The sequence below is a fragment of the Urocitellus parryii genome, chromosome 12 (genome assembly GCF_045843805.1).
Source record: "Urocitellus parryii isolate mUroPar1 chromosome 12, mUroPar1.hap1, whole genome shotgun sequence".
Taxonomy (NCBI): domain Eukaryota; kingdom Metazoa; phylum Chordata; class Mammalia; order Rodentia; family Sciuridae; genus Urocitellus; species Urocitellus parryii.
The window spans coordinates 37,676,270-37,701,402 of record NC_135542.1 but is presented as its reverse complement, the minus strand read 5'-3'; the positions used below and the strand labels follow the sequence as shown (position 1 = coordinate 37,701,402).

Genomic DNA, 25,133 nt, shown 5'->3' with positions numbered 1-25,133 from the left:
TGAAAACAAAAACAACATGACAGCACTGGGTTCTCACTGCATGCCAGACACTGTTCTAAGTCCTTCTCATGTAGACTAATTACTGAAAGTAGTTACAACCCTATGAGGTAGTTATTATTATTAGCCTCACTTTACCAGTGAGGAAACTGAAGCAGAGAGAAGTTAAGTCACTTACATAAGGTCACATAATAAGTGGCAGTGTCAGGAGTCTGGTTCCAAGTCTGTGCTGTTATAAATACCTTACACACTGACTAAACCCAAATATTATTATTCAGAACACATAAAAAAGAAAAAAAATTAACATATTAATGATTTTGACATACCTATTGAGAAATTCTTACACTAATTTACTCAATTCATTAACATAAAATCCATAGGCCATTGGAAAATGTAAATGCCTACTCTCTGTATTAACAGGTTCTCCCCATAGCTTTGTTTTCAACTTTTCTTAATAAACAAACAGATAACCTCTATTTTAGCTCTCACAACAACAACACACATTTTTGTGTAACTACTAGTTTGTTAATGTAAAGATCATCTGTTCATCTTTTCTTAGAAAATACTTAATACTATTATTCAGGTATTTTAATGTCATTTTTTTCTCTTCAAAGTATTTTATTTTAGATAATTAATTTTCCAGTATCTCATATGAGGAAAAATCTATCATTTCCACTATATAAGTAAGAAAACCTTCCAGGCATGGTGGCGCATGCCTATAATCCCAGCGACTCAAGAGGCTGAGGCAAGGGATTGCAAGTCAAGAAGCCAGCTTGGGCAATTTACCAAGTCCCTATCTCCAAATAAAAAATAAAAAGGGCCAGAGGTGTAGCTTAGTGGCAAAGCACCCTGGGCTCAATCCCTAGTACTGCAAAGAAAAAAGAAAAAGAACCAAAAGATGAATTACTGGTCTAGGGGAGAGTAAACTTCAGAATCAAAACCCCAAATCTAGTCCCTCCTCAAAAAATTTCAAATATTCAAATGCATGAATAACTGACATCGATATTATTACATGATAAATTCAGCTTACCTCAAAAGATCAGAAAGAGTAATTGTTTCTCTCTGCCAAAGTAAGGACAGATAGCAGAAAGCAAGTGTCCTCGGCACAGTCATCTTCACAACTCCTTTTTCCTTTCGTTCTGAATATTCAACTCCGTCAAGAGATCCAGAACAGATAGATGCTGATTCTTAGGAGATTAAGCAAGAGTTTTTAAAATGTAAGTTAACTATTTTGGAGTAAAAAATCAAAAAGGCATTTTAAATATCCTAAAATGAAGTTATAATTGATAATCTTTACAAAGATCAATTTGACAATAAAAAGCAATCAAAGTTTAGAAGAAAATCAGCCAGAAATGTAATTGAGGTCAGGCGAAATGGTGTGCACCTATAATCCCAGCTACTTGGGAAGCTGAGGCAAGAGGATCACAAGTCCAAGACGGGGGCTGGGGATGTGGCTCAAGCGGTAGCTCGCTCGCCTAGCGTGCGTGTGGCCTGGGTTCGATCCTCAGCACCACATACAAACGAAGATGTTGTGTCCACCGAGAACTAAGAAAAAATAAATAAATATTAAAAAATTCTCTCTCTCTCTCTCTCTGTCCCCCTCTCTCTCTCACTCTCTCTTTAAAAAAAAAAAAAAAAAAAAACAAGTCCAAGACCAACCGGGGCAATTTAGTAAAACCCTGTCTCAGAAAAGAAAACAAAAAGGGAGGGAGGGGCTGGGTCTAAGGGTACAACTCAGCAGCAATGAGCTTGCCTAGCATTCAAAAGGCCCTGGATTAAATTCTTAGTCTATGATTTTTAAAATAATTAAGGATGAACAATAACAAAGCAAAGAAAAAATGTGTAACGCCTTTAATTCAGGCCTCAAATTGCATGTCCTCTTCTCAGAGATACCTTCCCAAACTCTTGAGCTAAAGCAGTACCTCCTCCCATCCCATCCTCCAGGTACCCTCCACCACATACATTACTATGTCCTTATCCTTCATTAAGCAAATACTTATTCATCTAATTGTTTGTGTCTCAGGAAATGCCTCTCTCTGAACTTACATTTTAGTAATGGGAAACAGAGCAATAAACAAAAAAGGCAACTGACGGACGGTGGTGCTATATAGGAAAACAGCCATGCAGGGTCTGCCTTGATGGGAAGGGAGGAGATGTGCAATTTTATGCTGGTGGTCAGAGAGACCTCTCTGAGAAGATGACACCTGATCAGAGACCCACTTGAATTCAGAGAAGAGACTAAGGATCTCAGGAGGAACAACAAGTGCCTCAGCAGGAGCAAGCATGCAAGAACAGTGGGGAGAGGCATCAGTCACTAGGGAAAGTGGGAAGAGATGAAAGCTGAGAGGGAAAAAGCTAGCAGGTAGGGCCTTGTTGGCCATGAGTTGTATGTTGGCTTTTATTCTAAGTATGATAAGTTTCTGGAGAGTTTTGAACATAGGAGCAACATGATCTCATTTCCGTACTGGAAAGCTCACTCTGTCTGCTATATGGAGTTACAGGAGGGCAGGAATAGGAATTGGTCATTCTCCTATGAGGAGGATGGTAGAGACTTGGGCTTAAGCACTTGCAGATGGTAAGAGTGGCTGATTCTAGATCAATTCTGAAAGCAGAGTCAAAAGAACTTGGTAATAGACTGAATGTAAGGTTCATGAGAGAGAAGGAGAAGACAAGTTATGAATCTAAGGTGTTTGGCCTGAGCAACAAAATGAAGATCCCATTTACTGAGATAAGGGAGATGGCAAAGAGATTTGACAAGAGAAATCAAGATGTCAGAATTGCAATGTTCAGTGTGAGATCTTCAATAGTAAGTAGGCAGGTGAATATAAACGTAGTATAGAGGAAAGACTAAAGATAGGGAATGTTTTACTTTCAGGATATGATGGTGGTTGATCAAGCCATAGTATTAGTGGATGTCACCTAAGGGGTGAGGGTAGAGAAGCAGGGCTAGGAATGGCTCTAAGAAACTCCAAGTTTTCTTGAACAGAAACTCTGAAAATAATTTTTCAAAAACCCCTTTTTCAAATTCTATAAATTCTTCTTTCAGAGAACTTATCAGTAACCAAACATTTTATCTGTGCATTTATTATCTATCTCCTCTTACTATACTATAAACACCTCAAAGGCAGATAGTTTTGCTGACCATTCTGTCCCCAGAGCCCAGAACAGAGTAGAACCAAAAAAAAAAAAAAAAATATTCAGCAACAAACTGTTCAACACTTCTAAGATTCTGTCTTAAAGAAATGGTCTCAGAAACATGCAAATGTTTGCCAAGCACCTGTAATCTCAGGGACTCAGGAGGCTGAGGCAGGAGCATCACAAGACAGAGAACAGCCTTAGCAACTTAGTGAGGCTATAAGCAACTCAGCAAGACCCTGTCTCAAAATAAGAAATAAAAAGGTTTGGGGATATAACTCAATGGTAAAGTGCCCCTGGATTCAATCCCTAATACCAAAAAAAACAAACTCACACAGATTTAAAGTGAAGGAATATTGTGCAGCACTACTAATAATATGAAAAAATTTAGAACAACCTAAGCACCAAGAATAGAAACTTAATTAAGTAATTCCACACAACTGTATACTCCATAATAATTTCCATAATGCTTTAGCTCAGCAATTCTCAAAGTATAGTCCCTGAAATAGGAGCATCAGTGTCATCTGAGAACTTAACAGAAACTTAAATTACTGTATTTTAAAAAGTTCTCCAGAAGATTCTGCCAAATGCCAACATTTGAGGACCACTGCTTTAAAAGAAGTAGAATGCAGATTTCCTCAAAATACTGATACATACACACACACACACACACACACACACACACACACACACACACACACACTTTTCATATAGTCCTTTCATCATGTAAGGACCTCCAGTTAAGATGGCAGATTAAAAATACTTTAGCTTCTGCTCTCTCCCACTACAACAATTAGTAATTGTTAAAACTATAAAAATCCAAGAACAAATAACATGGAAAAGGAGATAACAGCAATAAAATTTTAGAAGCTGGAAAGCATATGGCTAGGTAATGACTGCCTTGGCAGTTAGTGAAAACTAGATCCAAAGTGAGCAGCAGAAAAGCCAAAAAGCAATCTAATTTTTCACTAGAGATCGCTAAAGGCAGCTCAGGAATTGATTAAATTAGATACCCCTAGAAACTGGATGAGGGCAGGGATAACACCAGGAGGACTGCTTGAAACTCTTGATTTAAAAACAGTTAAGGCTCGGGGATGTAGCTCATGGTTACAGTGGTACAGCAATTGTCCAGCATGCAAGAGGCCCTGGCTTCAGCCGCATTTAACAATAAATGCAAAGAAGGGAAAGAGGAAGATGCCCACACACCCAGATTCTTACCCCAACTCTATACAGCCATGTGACTGCCCCTCCCCAATCTTGGCATAAAATTGGAAGTCTCTCCTCTACAGAGTAAAACAAAGGGTCTCTAGAATAAGGTAAGTCACTAACATTGCATGGTGGAAAATCAAAACTGGAGAATTAAGTGAAAGTCCATGTGCTGAGTACTGTAACAAACTCCCAACCCCCTCCAGGCTGCTTCTTGCCCAGTTCCCAGAACACTGATTGCCAGGATTATACACTTGCTAAAGAGAAGACTCAAAGATATTTCTCTGGGGAATCTGATCAACTTGTTGGGGGTGGGGTAAGTGGGTAGAGATTTAAAGATAACAATGGAGGTTCACTAAGAAAATAACCCATCTAGATCACCCCTGTGTACAGAACAGAGCTGACAAGACTCACCACATGCACAAAACTTTCGTGTGTGTCTCTCTTTCTGGACTGTTTTTATTTGTATTGGTGCTGGGCATCAAAATCAGGGCCTCTATTGATCAAAATCTCCCCAGCTCTTTTGTTTCCTCCATTCTTTTTTATTTCTATTTTTTTTTATTTGCAGTTTGACACAAATCCTTTATTCTTTATTTTTCTGTGATGCTGGGGATTGAACCTAGTACCTAGCTCATGCTAGGCAAGCGCTCTACCACTGCACCACAACCCCAGCCCCTCCTCCATTCTTAACTAAGAAGAGCCACCATAGATTCACTAAAAATCTGAAGAACGTCTCTATCATAAAAAACAGGAGTGAAAATAATCAAATCAGAGAGAAAATCATTAATATCCTCTGTGAAATAAGAAAAGGTGCTCCACAAAAAAATGAGGAAATAAACCAGGAAAAAAGATTAAGTGAAATCCAGAAAATAAGAAAATCAACAAAAGAGAAGTGACAGAATCACAGGATGGTAGTAAAAGAGATTCCAAAGTCGGCCAGGCCATAGGTCTTGGGACAATGCTGGAGAGAATTCTTTCAGAAGATAAAATTAATACAACATTTAAGGTAAAAAGGAGATTTTTAAGAACTGGGAGAAGGTATAAAGACACATTAGTAATAAATCATAGATTAGTACAAAAAGAAAAAATTATAAATTAGTAATAAATAGAAAAGTAATCAAATAACAATAATTAACTCAAGGAATATTAAAGGATACACAGAAAAATCATATAAGCTATATGTTTCAGTTCTGAATAGCATTTTTATATTTATAATCATTTAGCACTAAATACTGATCTAGTTAAAAGAAATGTATAATTGGATTGGCAAGATGGAGAATGAGAAATACAGAATCATGTTCTGGGGATGATCTGGGGAAGAGAGGCAGCAGGGATGTATGAAAGAGCTAAGACTCCATCTTCCACAATTGGGAATTCAATAGCTAACTTCCCAACCAGAAATTAAGATAACACTTGAGGCATGTGATTCGGAGATATAGGACGTTACAAAAAATTGAAAACAGTGTCTCTTGGGAAAAGAACATTCAGGCGGATGGTGAACTATACACTTTTTTGTTGTTGCTGTTTTTGCAATTTTTCATAACAATATTTGGAAATGATCTAAATTACACACATGTAGAATTTTAATTAAGAATTTTTAAAAAGGGGCTGGGATTGTGGCTCAGCGATAGAGCACTTGCCTAGCATGTGGGAGGCCCTGGGTTCGATCCTCAGCACCACATAAAAGTAAATAAATAAAATAAAGGTATTGTGTTCAACTACAACTAAAAAATAAATACTTTAAAAAAAGAATTTAAAGAAAGCAGAAACAGTTTACATTTTTGCAAAAACAAAACAAAAATCTTTCCCTTTCCCTATATATACATGAAGAAAGAACTTTTAGATGATCAACTACAGCAGTAGTGGTTATTTCTGGGTGGTTCAAAAACCAGTGATTTTATTTATTTATTTATTTATTTATTTGAGAGAGAGAGAGAGAATTTTTTTAATATATTTTTTTTTTAGTTTTCAGCAGACACAACATCTTTGTTTGTATGTGCTGTTGAGGATCAAACCCGGGCCGCACGAATGCCAGGCGAGCGCGCTACTGCTTGAGCCACATCCCCAGCCCCTGATTTTATTTTCTTTGTGAGTATCTTCATCTAATAGTTCTGTATTGAGGTGCATTCATGAATTTAGCATAAAACCTAACAGGTCTAAAAATCATCATCTACTAAAAAAACAAACAAAAAAATCCTTAACAAAGGTAAACAAAACAATTGTGATGCTTTAAAAGTAATCAACATCTTCTTTTAAAAGGCTTGCATGGTTTTAGAGTCACAGTATGTAAGAGACTGTCTGAGTTTAAGGTTGTCTGAAAACATGAAGAAGAAAATTCCAAAGAGTCATTGCTGTCCAATCATCCTCTGATTCTAACACTTGACTTATTTGGACACAAAAACTAACTTATCTGACATCTGTGTCACTGTGCAGTCCAGCAAGACATGGAGATATGCTGGCTGATAACAATTTTTAACCTTTGGCAAGTAAAGGTTTGCAAAGAAACAGTCCATACAAGAAATATTTTGTTTCAAGCTGGGGCTATGGCTCAGTGGTAAAGTACTTGCCTAGCATGGGTGAGGCACTGGGTTCGATCCTCAGCACCACATAAAAATAAAGAAAGAAAGAAATATTTTGTTTCAAATTTTATATTACCACTGTAAACTCAAGATTTCAATAAACAACCCCTAATGCCAGAGAAGTTGGAGCCTATTTCCCAAAGAAATCTTATCAGCACATATCAAGATTGTTATAACCTGTAACAAAAGCCTGGTTAAGTTCTCTGTGGTCTGTTTTCCACCATGATTTTATAAAGAAAAAAATGTACTGAAGGAACAACTAAAACAAATAAATATTTTATGGAGAAGGTCTATATCCATAATCTTAAGTATATTCTTAAATATTTAAAGTTATAGAATTAAAAAGACATACACATAACACAGTAAATTTTATTCAGCTTGCTTTAAGCTATACTTAGAAACTGTATATTATCATGCAAAGTTACATTTTTCCTGCTACAAACTTCTTTGAAAATTCTAAGCCCACATTACACACACACACACACACACACACACACACACACACACATTCTTTTTTGATCTAGCTTCCTTCTTTCTGGATCTACTTTCTCTTTATCTCCCTTCAAAAATCATACAAATTTACTCACCTGGAGATAATGTACCTTTTTAAAAACTGCACCAAAATTTTATTTAATTTGCCTTTTTCTCAGGCATGAGATTCAGCAAGTCATTCTTCATTAGATCAAATTCCCTTTCTGAGAATATCACAAGATAGGATTAAACTATTTTTAAGATGCAGTACTAGCTTTAAATTTTTGAACAGTTTAAGTTCTGATTTTTACCTGGTTGTGATGCTTTGGTGATGGGGAAAGGCTTTTGAGTTTGGGCATCAGGCTGAGACTCTGCTTCACTTTCAACAAAAGTCAGATGGCTAACATCACTCAGCAGCTCAGGCTCACTAGCCCAGTCCGACTGACTTAGGTCATCTTCCAAAATCTGTTCACAAAATAATTTAAATAAAAATATTGCACAGGAGTTTAAAACAGCTAATTTCTGTGAACTTCTTTACCATCATAAATACCATAAGAGAAATATTACAGAGAGCTGCCAAGTCCCTAACTCTGAAAAGTATTTACTTCTGAAATACAATCCCGGATAGCCCCTAGCAATGCTTCTTAAAGAAGGGCTACAGGGGCTGGAGTTGTAGCTCAGTGGTAGAGTGCTTGCCTCGCACACATGAGGTCCTGGGTTCGATCCCCAGCACTACATAAAAATGAACAAATAAAAATAAGATATTAAAAAAAAAAAGAAGAAGAAGAAGAAGAAGAAGGGCTACAGACAAGGATGAGTGAAGAAATGCAGCCAGCAGAGCAGAAGGGTCTCCTCCTCCCCCCCCACACACACTTATCTTATAGCACTAATATCCTCATAATGAAAACATCAGCAAATAATGGCTTCATGCACACTGTCTGGCTTCCTTCTACAAAACCTACCTGGGGAACTTTTGCTTCCTAATCTTGTTCATTCTGTTTCTCCTGCTTGAACTGTCTTTCTTTTCTTCTCCCTCTCTCCAATTCATTACTTCATCTATTATGCTCTTTCCAACCCATTCTTCTTCTATGATTTCTCATTTTTTGAATTCCTATAGCACTTACTGTTTATAACATATAATCGACAAGGATGTACCATCTCATCCCATTGGTTGATAGGTCACACACGAAGTGTGAATGAAGTGATCAGAGTGTCACTAAGAAGGTCAGCTGGCTGGCTAACAACCTCATTAGCTGACCTTACCTTGAGGAACTGGTTGCAAGCAAAAAGCATCAATATTAGCCCTTCAGGTCAAGAAACTTGATCCTATTACAAGTTGATAAGACATATTTAAGAAGCTCACTAGAGAATGAAACTTAAAAAAAAAACAGGGAATGGGATAAAATGCTGGCATTTTCTGTCAAGCATAACTCCTCCCTCCCTGTGGGGAAGCCACAAAAGGTAAGGCATGGACTCTAAGAAAACTGAAGCAATCAGAAGAAAACTCCTGGGAATGGGCTGGTGGCTCAGCGGTAGAGCACTCACCTAGCACCTGCAAGGCACTAGGTTCAATCCTCAGCACCACAATAAAACAAGTAAATAAAATAAAAGTATTCTGTCCATCTACAAATAAGAAAAAAAACAAACAAACTTCCCCAGGCTCCTGCAGCAAGCACCTATGAGCAGCTCACATTATCCTTTGCCCTCTTCCCAATTCTTCTGGATCATCCAAACTCCCACCTATAGCCAATTTCTCCATTTGTGCAATCGATTCTACTTCTCTTACCTATTCAAAGATAACATTTCCATTTTTTTCTCTCTATTGTGAATACTTCTTCTCTCCTGTATCATTCCATCAGTACACAAATATGCCCTCATTTATACTACTTTTTTAAAAACTTCCTCTTGACCTCAGCTCCCACACAATTTCTCTGTACTTCTTTGCAGCAAAATTCTTCAATAAAGTTCTGAAGTGCTACCTCAAATTTCTCTTCTCTCAATCTATCTATGCCCCAACTGCAATCAATTAACTTCCTGGTGATGTCCACCAGCCTTATGGTTTTAAATATTAGTTATTATACTTTAATTATGAAATATACTTTATCCCCTTATTTTAACATCCTTGAAATCACGATGTAGATTATAATTGGTGGAACATCATGACTTAATCTGCAGCATTTTTTTTTCTGAGTACTTCCAATAATGGTGTATCTTATAAACAATAGCATTCTAGATTTAATGATGGTAGTGCAAACTGAGAGCTTTCAATTTCTATCTCTAGCCTAGACTTTTCTCCTGAACTACAGACTTAAATGTCTAACTGCACTTGACATTTCCTCTTGGATGTCTCATACCTGTCTCAAACTTTTAACATGCCCCAAACTAAACTCCTGATGTTCTTGTTCCACCTGCCATTTCAGTTGATAGTAATTCCTTGCTTCAGCTGCTCAGGCCCAAAACTTTATAATAGTCACCCTTTTCTCTCCCACACCCCACATCCAGTCCATCAGGAAATCCTGTTGGCTCTATCTTCAAAGTTTATCTAGGATTCAACCACTTATCTCCAAGGATTCCATTTGTTCCCAGCCCCCACCAGGGCTTACCTAGGGCAGTGCTTCTCAAACTTTAGTAGATAAAGGAAGCATCTAGGGGTCTGTTAAAATTCAGATTTAGGTTTGGTCTGGGTGAGGCCTGAAATTCTGCATTTCTTATCCATATCCCTGTATCTTCTCTCTCACTTCCTTAAGCTCCATCCTCAGGAAGGCCTTCCTGACCACCTGACAACACAGCATCCTTCCCTGCAGTCCCACTCTTATTCCCCTTACCCTGATTTATATATATTTGCTTGTTTACTGGTTTTCTTTTGCAAGTTTCCAGTAGATTCCACCGCTCAAGGTAGTAGGACCAGGATTCAAATACAGGCCTCCTACTGCTTCTGAAATAGTCACACCCAAAGCACTACAAAAAAATATTTATTGGGTGTTTGAAAAGGTTAAGCTTCTAAGTCCTTTCTTTCTTTTGCAATGCTAGGGATAGAATCCAGAGCCCTGAACATGCTATGTAAGAGGTCTACCACGGAGTCACAGACCAGCCTCCAAGCTTCTAATTCAAAAGTCAGGGTTCCCCTTCCTTTCAAAAGACAGTATAGGAGCGAGGGATATAGCTCAGCCATAAAGTACTTGCCTAGCATGTATGAGGCCTTGAGTTCAATCCTCAACACCTACTCCCAAACACACACATACAAGCACACACGTAAACACACAACAATATAGCTGTACTTTAGCAAATGAAATTATACTACCAATTTATATATTAGCTTAAAATTTTTCTTTGTGCTTATTTATTTACCAAGATTTGAGTGTGACACTAATACTGCTTTATCCAGATGTTTACTTAAACCAACAAAACTTTTTGGTTTTAAATCTTACACTAACTTGAAAATATTTAAATGCCACAGAGAACCCTAGGTTTCTATTTTATATTTTCTATGTGTTAGACAAGTCCCAAATACAATCAACGAATACCTCAGCTAAGCTCAGGAGGCTGAGATGGAGTATCTCAAGATGGGAGGCCAGCCTCAGCAACTTAGGACCTATGCAACTTAGTGAAACCCTGTCTCAAAATAAAAATTTTAAAAAGTGGGGTGGGTTGGTGATGTAGCACAGTGGTCAAAAGCCCCTGTTCAATCCCCAGTATCAAAACAAAACAAAACAAAAAAAACAACATAATATAAAAAAATCTCAGCTATGAAATCTTAAGATCAAGTTGTTACTAGTTTGACTGCTATTTTCTTTTCTAAATTGTCATCTTAGAACCATACAGTATCTTTTGCTTTTCTTGAGAAGTACCTGTCTTCTATATCAAGATAGGATAATGTATCATAACTCTGACCATAAAATATTATTTTCCTGGTACATTCAAGTTATTTTTCTTGAGTTTAAATTCATGGTATCACATTTTTAAGAAGTTTCTCAAACTAATTCCTTAATTTTTCTTCCCCCTATAATCGTCTCCTGAATGACTTGCTTACTCTAAACTTCTCACTCTTAGGACCAGCAGCACTGCAGATACTAGCAGCTCAGAGATGCCTCCTCGTCTCACCTCTGTAACCTCTTCCTTTCACACAGACCTGGGCTTCTCGGTGCCAGGTCACTGAACTCTGCATGTTGAGCCTGAGGACCAGAACAAACAAGGAAACACAGGAACAAATTCCCAAGCTCTTAGCAAATGGGAATCAAACAGATTAAGAATCTCTTCTTCTCAGTCCTGGAGGGCAAGTACTGCATATCAAACACAAACTGGCCTTTCTTAGCAGTGGAACTGTCTTTAAACCAAACAAACGTTTCATGACACATCGGCAAAGCAGTCAAAAACAAGCTGCCAAAAATACAGTGGCTCTAGTAGATGTAGGGAACGGGGTACGTGGGTTTATTTTTCCTCACATCAAGGCTTCTGAGGGCTGGGATTATGGCTCAGCGGGAGCACTCACTAGCACACATGAGGACCTGGGTTCGATCCTCATCACCACATAAAAATAAAATAAATAAAGGTATTGTGTCCAACTACAACTAAAATAAATATTTAAAAAAAAAAAAAAAAAGGCTTCTGAGAAGAGATAACTGAGCTGAATCTTGAAATGCCAGGTAAAGTAAATAAGTAATCCAAGCAAAAAGAGTAACACACAAAAAAGAAAACAAACAAACTTTTAATAATAGCACATTTAGAAATTCCTTAAAATTTCTACCTAGGGCTGGGGTTGCAGTTCAGTGGTAGAGTGCCTGCCTGCCTAGCACTTGTAAAGCACCGGGTTCGATCCTCAGCCCCACATTAAATAAATAAATAAATAAAGTTATTATGTCCATCTACAACAAAAATATTTTTTAAAAAGCTTCTATCTAAAAAATTAATTAGTCTAATAAGAAGTCAAAATTCATTTTGATGTCTAAATCAGAGACCCTGTCCTGGACTAAACTGAAAGCTTCTTCACCAAAATCCTCTTAAAACATCACAATCCCATACTCAAACTACTCACAAACCCCATATTTCCAGCTCTGACTCACTACACATCTTTTATCCCACTTCTCAGACTTGTGACTTACCTTAGCTTTCCTTCCACTGGTATATATTGGGTTTTTACAATATGCCTGCTTGCTCTTCTGAAGGTAGCGCTTCCAAAAATTATGTAAAACTTCATTCTAAGGTGGAAGGGAAATGAGTGGTGATTTAGGTTATGACAACAAATGTTCAGGTGCATATGTACCACAGAACCTCTTGTACTTTATATACTGCTTTCACCTAAATGCCTGCTTTTCCTCAAGTAGAAAGATAGCATAATAGCAGGTATGTAGGGAAAATGGAATAGCTCTTCTTAATCTTACATTTCAGAGAAGAAAAGGACATTATAGATCACTTAATTAAACCCTTTCTTGTACATTTTAATTAAGGATCAGAGAAAGAAAACAACTTATACACGACTATGTTTCTAGTCAGGATCAAAGCCCCTAACCCCTAGCACTAATAATGATTTCTTTTTAATTCTACTCTGAATCTTACTCTTCCAGCAATGAAATGTAAAGGTAACATCTAGACACTGGAAGACTTACCTTTAACTCAGGGCCCACTCCAAGGGCCTTTAGGGCTTCTGCTTGTTGGTAAAGTATGTACTGAAAACCTTCACACACATACCAATCCCAGCCTTTTTCTAAATGACAAATAACCACATGTTAGACATTTGCACTCCTAATTTACTAACTCATGCTACTACATAATTACAATTTGTGTTTATACACTGTAACTTGAATTTTTCTGTGCTCCTGAATAGTTTCAATTCTTACATTCTCTTGTTTCTAGTCTGGAAAATTTGTACACAAATGCTAAAATTAAGCATTTTGTATAATTTCATATTTAAATGTTTTCCATCAACTGTGATTTTTCTGAAATATTAACCTATAAGGGAGAAAAATAAGTAGTTAGCACACACTAAAAAAGTGAAAAAAGTTTTTGAAATGATATTTTACCAGACATTGTCAAACAGAATCCTAAATGAAAGCATTCAGTCATTGCTTCCATCACTCACAATAGCCCAGCAAATTACTTGGCAAAAGATGACAAATGTCAGGATCTGATAGTCCAAGAGTGTGAAAAAGGCAAAAAGAACATTCAAAGAAAATAAGCTATTCAATGGCATTCTACTTTTCCAGATATAATTTTACATTATAGGGAGAAACTGAAAGCAAGAAATCTAATTCTTCCTGATCTCTGCCTATATACCAAGTGCATACTAAAGTATTTTAAGTAAATTATTTTTTTGAATCCTCAAAACCATCCTAAGACATTATTAAGAAATATGCCGCCACAATAGACAGCAACAGACAGAGCAAATGTTAAATGACTATGGCAACCAGTTAAAGAAAACATTAAAATTGTAACACCACGATGTGTTTTACTCCTCATTACAGGATAAATATAAGTATGTTATCAATTCTTTAAAAATAACTTCTGAAGCCTGTTACTGTCTTCCAGAATCCTTCTCCCATACACGTGGCAGATGACTCAACCCGTCTCCCCTACTTGAATGTCTCAGTGTCTCCCAACACCCCCCCCCCCGGACTAACTCAATCCCATCCTGGAAGGGATCTCAGGGTGTAACAGAAAGCTTGTATTTCTGATGCATCCATACACTGTCCCAGCATGCTGTTTCAGAAACTTAGAAACTGATAAAATGGCATTTTAAATTCTGAGTCTATTCCTATTTTACAAAATAAATGATATCACTCTTTTCACTTCAGAGATGAAGAGACTAAGAAGATAAGGTTGACTATAGACACTTAACCCCTTATTAAGCACCTAGAGTTCCTTGAGGAATTTACGATTAAACTTCACATTGTAACTATTTAAACACATCAAGTATGAATTAATCAGGATTTACTCTGATAAAATTTAAGAAAAATTAATCAGGTTTTAGTCCAATTAAAATACAAGTGCTAAAATTAAGAATTTTGTATAATTTCAGATTTTAAATGTTTTTCATTAACTGTGATTTTTCTGAAAAATTAACCTAAAAGGGAGAAAAATAAATAGTTAGCATACTAAAGTCATCATTAAAAGCAGGGAACATGAGTTAATATTTAGGCATTCTCTGTTATTCATCTAAGAATGTCAATGTATTCCATGTAAATATTTAATTTTCATATATTTTTATATATATATGCACAATATTTTATGTATGTGTTATCTTCACAGCTACCTCATGTAGAAAAGTCTACTATTATCATTACCCTGGTTTCAAATTTGAGAATCTGGTCCTAGGTCATTAGTCACAAAAATAAAATGCTTCAGTGGACTTTACCTCCAATCCTTCTCAATAATGGTTAATTATATGTACTCATTAGATTAAAAGTAGATTATCTTTCCAAGCACACCCATGCTGAGGCTATTTTAAGGGAAAATAATCTTCCTATTTTAAAAGGGTGTGCTCAAAATTCAACATGAGAAATGGGCTTCTGAAAGTTTATTGTGTTTAACTCACCTAACTACAGTTGAATGATTGTGGACAATAAGCATTTTCCTTGAAAAGCATAGAAAATCATATTTCTAATCAATAATAGACATGCAACAGAAGAACATATGCCAGTAGATAAAAATAAATGTTCCTTTTGCTATTATTATCTTTTACATAATAGTTGCTCCACTGGAAAAGCAACTCAATGACAGTAATAAGGACTTAATAAAAGATATGCTTTAATACATCTGCTTTCAATTTTACCATCAATAGTTACCAATTTTAATTCAATTTTGGAATATCTGCTGTAAAGCTAGCATCTTCTCTAGAATCTATTTAAACTTCCATTCCATGCCCCCAAATCATGACAGTGAAAGATGTGAATGAAGAATGTTAAGTGTGGGGCTGAGGCTGGGGCTCAGTGGCAGAGTGCTGCTTGCATGTGTGAGGCACTGGGTTCAATTTTCAGCACTGCATACAAACAATTAATTAATTAATTAAAGGTCCATTAATAACTAAAAAAATTAAAAGGAAAAAAAAAGTTAAGCACAAATGAAGAATGAGCTTACCATGCTTTCTTTTTCTTTTAAGCCCCCTGTTGATGGTTTTTATCTTGGCATTAGGAATAGCATCAGTGTTTATGACTTCCTTAGATCTCTACAGGAAACAAACACAGACCTTATGAAGGTTTTACATCGCCCATAGCGTCAAATATGCTCTGCAAAGTATAATAAACCAAATTGCAAATGCCAAGACCAATCGTGGTCTTGGGAAAATCATATAAGTTGTAACATATTGGCTAAACTTTATGTTCCTTTTCTCTCTCTTTTTTTTTTTCTTAAATATCATTCTTTTTTTTTTTTAACAGAGAGTGAAAGAGGAGAGAAAGAGAGAATTTTTAATATTTATTTTTTAGTTCTCGGCGAACACGACATCTTTGTTGGTATGTGGTGCTGAGGATCGAACCCGGGCCGCACACATGCCAGACAAGCGCGCTACCGCCTGAGCCACATTCCCAGCCCTTATGTTGCTTTTTCATTAACAATTTCTTTCTTTCTTTCTTTCTTTTTTCCCCAGGGCTGAGGATGGAACACAGAGGAACTCAGGGCCTTGGGTGTTTACTAGGCAAGCGCTCTGCCACTGAGCCAAATCACCAACCCCAACAATTTCTTGATTCTTAAAACAGTGCCTAAACATAGTAACCACGAGGTGTCTGTTAAATGAATAAACTTTATTTTATATCACTGATTAACTCTATTAAACAAAATCAAAAGTCAAATTTACTTTTTTCTTTCCTCCATGCAAAACACACTTGGGCATTAAAACAATTTCTGTATTTGCCATACTATTGATGCCTCTTTTTCCATGTGTTTGAATATTACTCTATAACTGCTTTCATGTCTAAAATTATAAAAGTACTATTCTTTGTTTTTAGTGAAACTTACAGAATTTTAGAATGATTAACTGATTAATATAGTTCATACCAGTCTTTTTTTTATAAAATAGACAAAGATGGACACAATATCTTTTTTTTTATATTTGAAAACATGGGAAGTAGTTGTTTATATGGTAGTCCATTTATATCAGTATTACAGAATCACTTCAAATATAAATTTAATCTCTTAAATTATTTCTAATAATTTTTATCTGCATGAGTTTTTAGTTTGCACATAAACAATGATGTGTAACATCAATTACGATTTTTTTAATAATTTAGATCAACCTCCTTACCCTACCTTCATAATGTTTCTATATCAGATTCCCTAAATTTGAGCCAATATTTTGTCTAATATAACATTTGAAAAATCAGAGAAATTGGACACAATATCTTTATTTAATTTTTATGTGGTGCTGAGGATCGAATCCAGTACCTCACACATGCTAGGCGAGCAGTCTAGCTCTGAGCTACAACCCTAGCCCCATACCAAAGTCTTTTTCTTCCAACTGCTCTCAAGATCAAGTGTCTAAGATTCTGGCTTTCTCACAACCAAAAATGAATGAAATTTATCTTTAACTCTCATTAGAAATAAAAGATGATAGGATTTTTGGGATGTAGTCTATCTAGTCACAGAAAATATTTTCAAAGCAATTTTAGTGTACTAGGTTGGTCACACTGAGAACATAAGACATGTCAAAGTAAATACAAAAGCAGTTATCTAGCAATAACAAGTAAAACTTATAAAGGATAGTCAGGAAAAAAAGGCTCAAAATACAGATTATACAAAATGTGAAACAACAAAAAAACTAGAAAAAGCTAAATATCTAAAATTAGAGCTGTAAGTAAATTACTGAATGGTTATATTAAGGAATTACTTAGAGTCAGCAAAAATATCTGCAAATGTTTAGAATATCACAAAGAAAAAGATCTCAAATCCCCTTTCCTCTCTCATACATAGGAAAAAAAGACAAAAAGGAAATTCTTGGGCTGGGGTTGTAGCTCAGTGGTAGAGCACTTGCCTAGCATGTGTGGCAGTGGGATTGATTCTCAGCACCACATAATCAAATAAAGGACCACTGATAACCCAAAAAAATATATTAAAAAAAAAAAAAAGGAAATTTCTGAAATGTGTTGAGATCATTCATTTAAGCTTTCATCTTCACAATTTCAAAATTTCCTACAATAAACATGTATTGCTCTTATAATCTTAAAAACCTATTAAACTTATATAATTTCAGCCTATACACTTTTATTAAATATCCATGAATATCATAAAAATATCTATTATTTAAGTTGGCCAAATTTAAGACCTTAAATTTTTTTTCCTGGATAAAACACATCAATAAGTCTCCTGTTCCTTAGCAATTTGGAAATCTTTTTCTCAGACTCCACAGAGTGCCTAGAGCTAGAAGACTCATACACAGAATAAGCTGGAAGACAATGAAAGGGATAGAAAAATTGGGTAATTTGTATCATGATTTCCATTTTTCAAAGGTATAACCACTATCTCACTGCTCATTCCCCTCCCACTGGGTTTCAACACCATACTACACAATGCCAGGGAGCACTAACTACATCACATTCTATGTAATGAACACATCTGCACTGCCATAAAGCCAAGAGTAAAGACCAAAGCCCTGCAACAGAGCTTTGTCTATTTTATAGAAGGAAGCTCTGAGCTAGGTTCTTGGCCTTTATAAAAAATATGCTGCCCACTTTCAAGAACTCTACATTCTTGACAAATTTATTCCATGTGAATTGACAGTCATTTAAATGTGGAGCTATTCAGTGGCATCAGGACTTTTTTTTTTTTTTTTTTTTTTTTTTTTTTTTTTTTTTTTTTTTTTTTTTTAAAATACTTATTTATTTATTTTTAGTTCTCGGCGGACACAACATCTTTGTTGGTATGTGGTGCTGAGGATCGAACCCGGGCCGCACGCATGCCAGGCGAGCGCGCTACCGCTTGAGCCACATCCCCAGCCCAAGCATCAGGACTTTTTAAGATAAAAAAATAATCACAGTGAATTTAATCAGCCAGAACAAATAAAAGGAATTATCAAAGACAGAAATAAAAGAGACTCTTGAGCCCCACTTGCTCCATCAAAAATAGGCACAACAGGTTGTTACAAGAAGGAAATGAGATAATAGATAAGGAAATACTTTGTAATTTGTATGGCACAATAGAAAGATAAAATGAAAATGGCTCAACATAACTTCAAAAGCTCATCCTCAATCTAATTTACAAATTCCTTCATTCAAGAGTGAGAATTTAAAGACTACTTAAATTCTTAGAATTTAGGTACTGTATGAGTGATAAAGTTTATCAGTTTTTTTGAGAACCACTAGGCTGAAACTGCAATTTTTAAAACTTAAGAAAATTCATAAAAAACATGTTACTTACTTCTGTAACATTGTGACAAGAAGTGCAATAATATTTGCCTTCATCAGTAAGACCCCAAGAGACAGCAGCACATTGAGAACAGCGTTCTTTAAACTCTTCCTATAGAAGAGGGAAAAGGTGTTAATATAAAACCACATTCAGTTTAAACCCTGCAGTTATTAGTTCTACTTGGAGGGTTCCTGTCAATTTTACCCTATAAATTAAAAAAAAAGTCACAGAAAATATATCAGAGATATCTGTAAACAAGGAGAAGAGCTCAATCTCTTAAGCAGTATGAAACTCAACTGCAGACAACGTGCTAAAATATGCAGTCTGTGAGAGGAGGAAAAAAAACATGATAGGGATAAACTGAAATAAAGACAAATAAATAAAACTCCTTGAAAGTGCTAAGAAAAAAATGATGAAATAAAAGTATAAATAAGACTTTAAAATTACATGTACCATTTAGAAATTCCTCTAGGGCATTAAAAACACATACTTGTTGTTTCTAGTTTTGATTTATTCATTCAACAGTATGAAAAGTATCAACTACATGAGTACTGGGCATTTTACTAGGTGCTGGGAGTCAATGGTGAGCAAAAGAGACTTGGAAACCTACTGGTAGCAAATATGTATATCTTATGGTGAGTAACGATTAAGTTCATCAATTTAGCATTTAGACATTAACCATTCAGTTAACATTGATTGAGCGGGGTATGGTGGCGCAGGCCAGTAATCCCAGAGACTCAAAAGGAGGTTCCCAAGTTCGAGGACTGTCTCAGCAACTTCTTGAGGCCTTAAGCAATTTAGCGAGACCCTGTCTCATATAGTAGATACACACATAGGTCTGGAACGTTGTCCTGTGGCACAGCGCCCGGGTTCAATCCCCCATACCCACCCGACCAAATCCCGCGAGCCTGTTCTGGGGGACCTTCTAGCACAGCACTGCCTCTGTACGTCCAGACCTAACTTTCCGACGCTCAACTCTTCCGTGTTGGACTTCTTATCATCACTGATCTAATTACCAAAAACTCATTTAATAACGTCAATGGATACAGCATTTTAGGTGGTATGTAAAAAATGAATGCCAGATTTATTTTGGCAGCTTGGTAAAGCTGTCAATGACCCCGCACTGACAAGGCCTCGAGGATCCTCGGCCGCACCCACGCCAGCGCCGGGGGAACGCACGCGTGGTCCCGGGGAGAGGGCAGCCGGGGGGGCGGGGGGGGAGTGGCCCGGCGAGCGCGTGGCGGCCTCCTCTCAGACGCGCCCTGCCGATCGCCCTCCACCCCCGCTCCGGCCGCGCCGAGCCTGGAACGCCGCGCACGCGGCCCGCCCTCCCCATCCCTCGCCCCGCCCTGGGCCTGACGGCGTCGCGCGACCGCCGCTCCTCAGCCTCACTGCCCTGGGGGCCCGCGGTCCTGGCCCGCCAGGAGCCACCTCCTTACCGCCTCCTCCAGCTCCATCGCGCCGCCTCGGCGCAGAGCCCGTTACCAGGGCAGCCAGCGCCGCTTCCGGGAGTCGCCGGAGGAGCCCTCCGGCCGGAAACGCAAACCCCGAACTCTGAATTCCGGGAGCCCGCGTCCGCGCGGTGGGACGCTTCGGCGCTCCCGGGCGAAGCTCCGTGAATCGCGCGTCCGCCTCCGCCTCCGCCTCCGCCTCCGCCTCCGGGACCACGTTCCTTCCTGGGTCGCGGTGAACAAAACCCTGCAGCGAACCAGAGGGCGGTTCGGACGCGCACCCCGCTGACGGCTGCTGGCCCCAGGCCACGCGTTCCTCAGGCCGCCGGCGAGGCGACGCCAGGCCGGGTTCCCGCCCTTGCCGCACTTTTCTGGGAGAGGCCGTGAGGCGGAGGCAGGAGCGCGGCTCTTGAGTTAGAGGTCTGATCGCGACCCTCCCGCCTACCGTGCCTCCGTTTCCTCCTCTGTAGGAATCAGGCACGACCGCGGGCCCTCGTGGTTGGGCCTCACCGAGCGCGGGCGCGCGCGGCCGGCCTCGTGGGCCCGCTGAACCCGGTCCCGGTCCGGCCCGTCCACAGAACGGGTGCAGGGCCTGGGCACTCAGACCGAGCAAAAGGCCGCCCTCCCGGGGATGCTGTTCTGGTGGGAAGAGAAAAAAGGAGACACGATGACGTTGAGTGGTGGAGTGCGCCAAGGAAGGGGCACTCAGGAGCCGGTCCCACTGGAAATGGGCCATGGAGGAAGGTCTGGACGAGAGGAGAAGAGGGCTTCGACCTAGGCACACATTCCAGGAAGTTTGGGGCTGGAGCTGGGTCTCAGTGGCAGAGCGCTGGCCTAGCATGTGTGAGGCACTGGGTTTGATGCTCAGCACTGCATAAATTGAGGTTCATCATCATCTAAAAAAAGGTTCGAAAAAGAAGGTTATATTGAAAAGTAATGGAAAGGAAAAATTTAAAAAGCAATTAGTAGAGAAAGCAAGCATTCAATGGAAAGGAACATTCACAAACTAATGTTAACTCTGAAAAGACTGATAAATTTCAATAAACCTGAAAACACTGAACAAGAAGAAAGCAAAATTAACCAACACTGAGACAGTAAAAGTGGCATCACTACAAATACCATAAACAAATAAGACGATATTGTGAACAACCAAGAAACTTGACAATTTAGAAGAAAACATGAGTGATCCTGGAAAAACATGAGTTATCAAAATGTATACAAGAAAGAATAAAACCTGAATAGGGTGGCTAAGCACCTCTAGTTTCAATCACTGATAATAAAAAAAGAAGAAATAGAAAATCTAAATAATCACAGCTATTTAGGATTTCAACTCCAAAAGTTAAAGAATACTGTCACAAAGAAAATGCCAGTCTCCAATGGCATGGTTAGCTGGTAAGTTCAATCAAATTTTAATAGAGAAATAACATACATCTTACACTCTCTTCAAAGCAATGGAAAGAGAACTTATCAGCACATGTTATGAAGCAAGCATAACCTTGACACCAAAACCTCTTCAAGGATGTTTCAAGATAAGTCAAAATTAAGAACTACCTCAGAAACTTGGCCACAAAAGTTCCAAATAAACAGCAAATTGAATGTCTGTTCTTTGTTGTATTCATCAATACGTAAAGAAGACAATACAACCAAGTTGTGTTTTTTCCTAGGAATGCAAGGTTGCTTAAATTTTTTAAAAAACTATAAATATGACAGAGTAATTGCCTAGTATCATGATATAGATGTGAGGTGTCCCCCCAATAATATAATATAAGAACATGCAGAGATGAAATGTTTGGGTTATGAGACCTTTAACACAATCAGCACATTAATCCCCTGGCAGGGATTAATTGAGTGGTTACTGAAGCCTGATAGGGTGTGGCTGGAAGAGGTAGGCTTTTCGGGGGCATGCCTTTGGGGTATATATTTTGTATTTGGCCAGTGGAGTCTCTGCTTTCTGATCATGTCCTGAGCCTGAGCCGCTTCCCCTCACTTTCCTCTTCTGCCATGATGTTCAGCATCACCTTGAGCTCCAGGAAATGGAGCCTGCTATTTATAGAATGAGATCTCTGGGGCTGGGGATGTGGCTCAAGCGGTAGCCCGCTCACCTGGCATGCCTGCGGCCTGGGTTCGATCCTCAGCACCACATTACAAACAAAGATGTTGTGTCCACCAAAAACTGAAAAATAAATATTAAAAAATTCTCTCTCTCTCTTAAAAAAAAAAGAGATCTCTTGAAACCTGAGCCCCCAAATAAACATTTCCTCATCTAAAACTGTTCTTGACAGGTCTTTTGGTCACAGCAGAAAAAAAAAACTGACTAAAATACTTAGCATGTGTAAGCTCTAGGTTCAATCCCCAGCACCACTAAATACATACATACATACATAGGTAAATGAAAGTGTGATCTAGATAAAGAGTAATCTAGATAGAAGGATAGAACAAAAGATCAACAGAATTGAATACAAAGTCTGGAAAAGGACCCAAAAGTACATATAAAACCTGATTTACAACAAAAGTGCTACTAAAATTCAGTGGGGGAAAGAATAGCTTTTTAGGGGCTAGGGTTGTGGCTGTGCGGTAGAGCCCTTGCCTCACATGTGCTGAGGCTCTGGGTTTGATCCTCAGCACCACATAAAAATAAATAAACAAAGGTATTGTGTCCATTTACATCTGAACAAAAAGTTAAAAAAAAAGGAATAGTTTTTTAATAAATTATTCTGGGGCTGGGTGTGGTAACGCATGCCTGTAGTCCCAGCAACCCAGAGGCTAAGGCAGGAGGATCTTGAGTTCAAAGGCAGCCTCAGCAACTTAGGGAGGTGCTAAGCAACTCAGTGAGGCCCTGTCTCTAAACGAAATACAAAATAGGGCTGGGGATGTGATGCAGTACCTCGGGTACCCCTGAGGTAAATCCCTGGTACCCAAAAAAAATCAAATAAAATAAAAATGGTTCTGGATCATTTGAATGTCCATAACAAAACATTATTGACCCCTTTCTTACACAAATTAGTTTGAAAGGATCATAGACCTACATAAGGCAAGTAAAACCATACAGCTTCTAGAAAAAGAAAAAAACTACCGGCAAATATCTTTATGACTGTGGTGGAGTAGATTTTGTAAACAGGGCACGAGAAGAATTGCCCATGAAAGAAAAGATCATGAAATCAGATTTAATTAAATTAAGAACTTCAGTTCATCGAAAGACATCAACAAGGCAAATTAAAGACTGAGGAGATATTCATAATGTATAAATTCAACAAAACACAGATGAAGATTTCCTAAAAATCAATAAAAATAATATTTCCATTAAAAGTAGAAAAAAAGAACAGGTATTTCACAAAAGAGTAAAGCTAAACAGTTGCAAGGATGGCCTGAGGCCTGAGTCTAAGCAACTCCATTTTAAACTCCAGTTTGAAACCTGCAGTCTCACCAGGCACACCTACAGAGCCCTCCAGTGTGACCCTCAGGCACAAACAAGTCACTTCTCCCCACCCTGACAAACTCAGAGTGAAGCCTCTGGCATGCTAGTCTTACCCCATAACCGGGAAGGGCAAAAAGATCAAGGTGGGACCACCAGACCAGATGCTTTAACCCCAGGGTAAATGACATAACTGAGAGACTCAGTGGCAGCTGATAGGGATTAAAAAGGAGGTCAAAAGCCCCAAAATTTGGTATAAATAATGGAGCAAATGAACAGACATTTAGCCAGACAACACTGATGCACACAAGTCTGAGAGTCTGATGAGGACCTGGACTGACATCCCAACTCTTCTCATCTGCCTGATCCTCTGCATTGTTCTTACTAATCTCAAAATCTTCAGCAGCCTCTTGACATTGGTGAGAAAAGGACATCTCCCTATGACCACCTCCTCAGCCAGCCGTCAGCTCCACCCCAGGAGAAGCCTGCCTTGGTTTCTGATCTGATCATCATGGTCTGAGTGAGTGTGCATCTTCTGGACTTAAAGCCTAAGGCTTGAGACTTTTGATCTGACACTTGAAGTTAGCACGCAGAGGGAAAGTCTGTCATAAGCCTGTCATGATTGTGTATGTTTGAAGTGCTTAGACTTAATCTAGAATTGTTTGCTGTGAATTGATTATATCTACTGAAGTGCCTAGCATTAAGGATTATCATTTCCTTGATTAAGAACCTATATGGAGGGGCTGGGGATGTGGCTCAAGCCGTAGCGCGCTCGCCTGGCATGTGTGAGGCCCAGGTTGGATCCTCAGCACCACATACCAACAAGGATGTTGTGTCCGCCGAGAACTAAGGAAAAAATAAATAAATGTTAAAATTCTCTCTCTCTCTGTCCCCCTCTCTCTTTAAATAAATAAATAAATAAATAAATAAATAAATAAATAAATAAATAAATAAATAAATAAATAAAAGAACCTATATGGAGCTGGGGTTGTGGCTCAGCGGTTAGAGCGCCCACCTAGCATGCCTAGCACATGCGAGACTAAATAAATAAAATAAAGATATTGTGTCCAACTACAACTAAAAAAAATTAAGAAAAAAAGAACCTATAGAGTGAAGTCGTATTAAGTGATCTAAGTGAATAAAACATTGAAAAGGGCAGAAGCACGTGGATATTCTTTATCTCTCTGCTGACTGCATATGTCGCACCTTTTGCCTGCTCAACAATGGTCAATAAATAAATAAATGAAAAAGTGCTCAACACCCATTACTCATCATAAAAATGCAAATTAAAACCACACTGAGAAATCACTGCACACACAGCTGAGTGACTAAAAGTAAAAAGACTGGCAATATCAAGATTTGGCAAGAATATAGATAAATTGACTCTCTTCTACTACATGATGAAGCATAAATTGGTAGAGGTATTGGGGAAGTAAAGCTGAATACATGCTCTTTATGACCCAGCAACTCCACTCCTAAACATGTAAAAGAGACATGAGGGCTGGGATCGTGGCTCAGTGGTACAGTGCTCGCCTAGCATGTGCAAGGCCCTGG

General features: G+C 38.2%; 1 protein-coding gene across 2 annotated transcripts in view; it reads right to left on the bottom strand.

Moving 5' to 3' along the window:
- Positions 1-20,228, bottom strand: part of Taf1b (TATA-box binding protein associated factor, RNA polymerase I subunit B) — a 70,486-nt gene extending 50,258 nt beyond the window's left edge. For both annotated transcript variants that reach the window (XM_026407765.2, XM_077791765.1), the window contains exons 1-7: positions 20,156-20,228; positions 18,729-18,827; positions 15,459-15,546; positions 12,992-13,089; positions 12,488-12,583; positions 7,700-7,853; positions 1,028-1,184 (exon numbers count right to left, since the gene is read on the bottom strand). In XM_026407765.2, the coding sequence (XP_026263550.2) occupies positions 1,028-1,184; positions 7,700-7,853; positions 12,488-12,583; positions 12,992-13,089; positions 15,459-15,546; positions 18,729-18,827; positions 20,156-20,173 (710 nt within the window). In that variant the 5' untranslated portion in view covers positions 20,174-20,228. The remainder of the gene's footprint in view (positions 1-1,027; positions 1,185-7,699; positions 7,854-12,487; positions 12,584-12,991; positions 13,090-15,458; positions 15,547-18,728; positions 18,828-20,155) is intronic.
- Between the last annotated feature and the right edge of the window lie 4,905 nt (positions 20,229-25,133).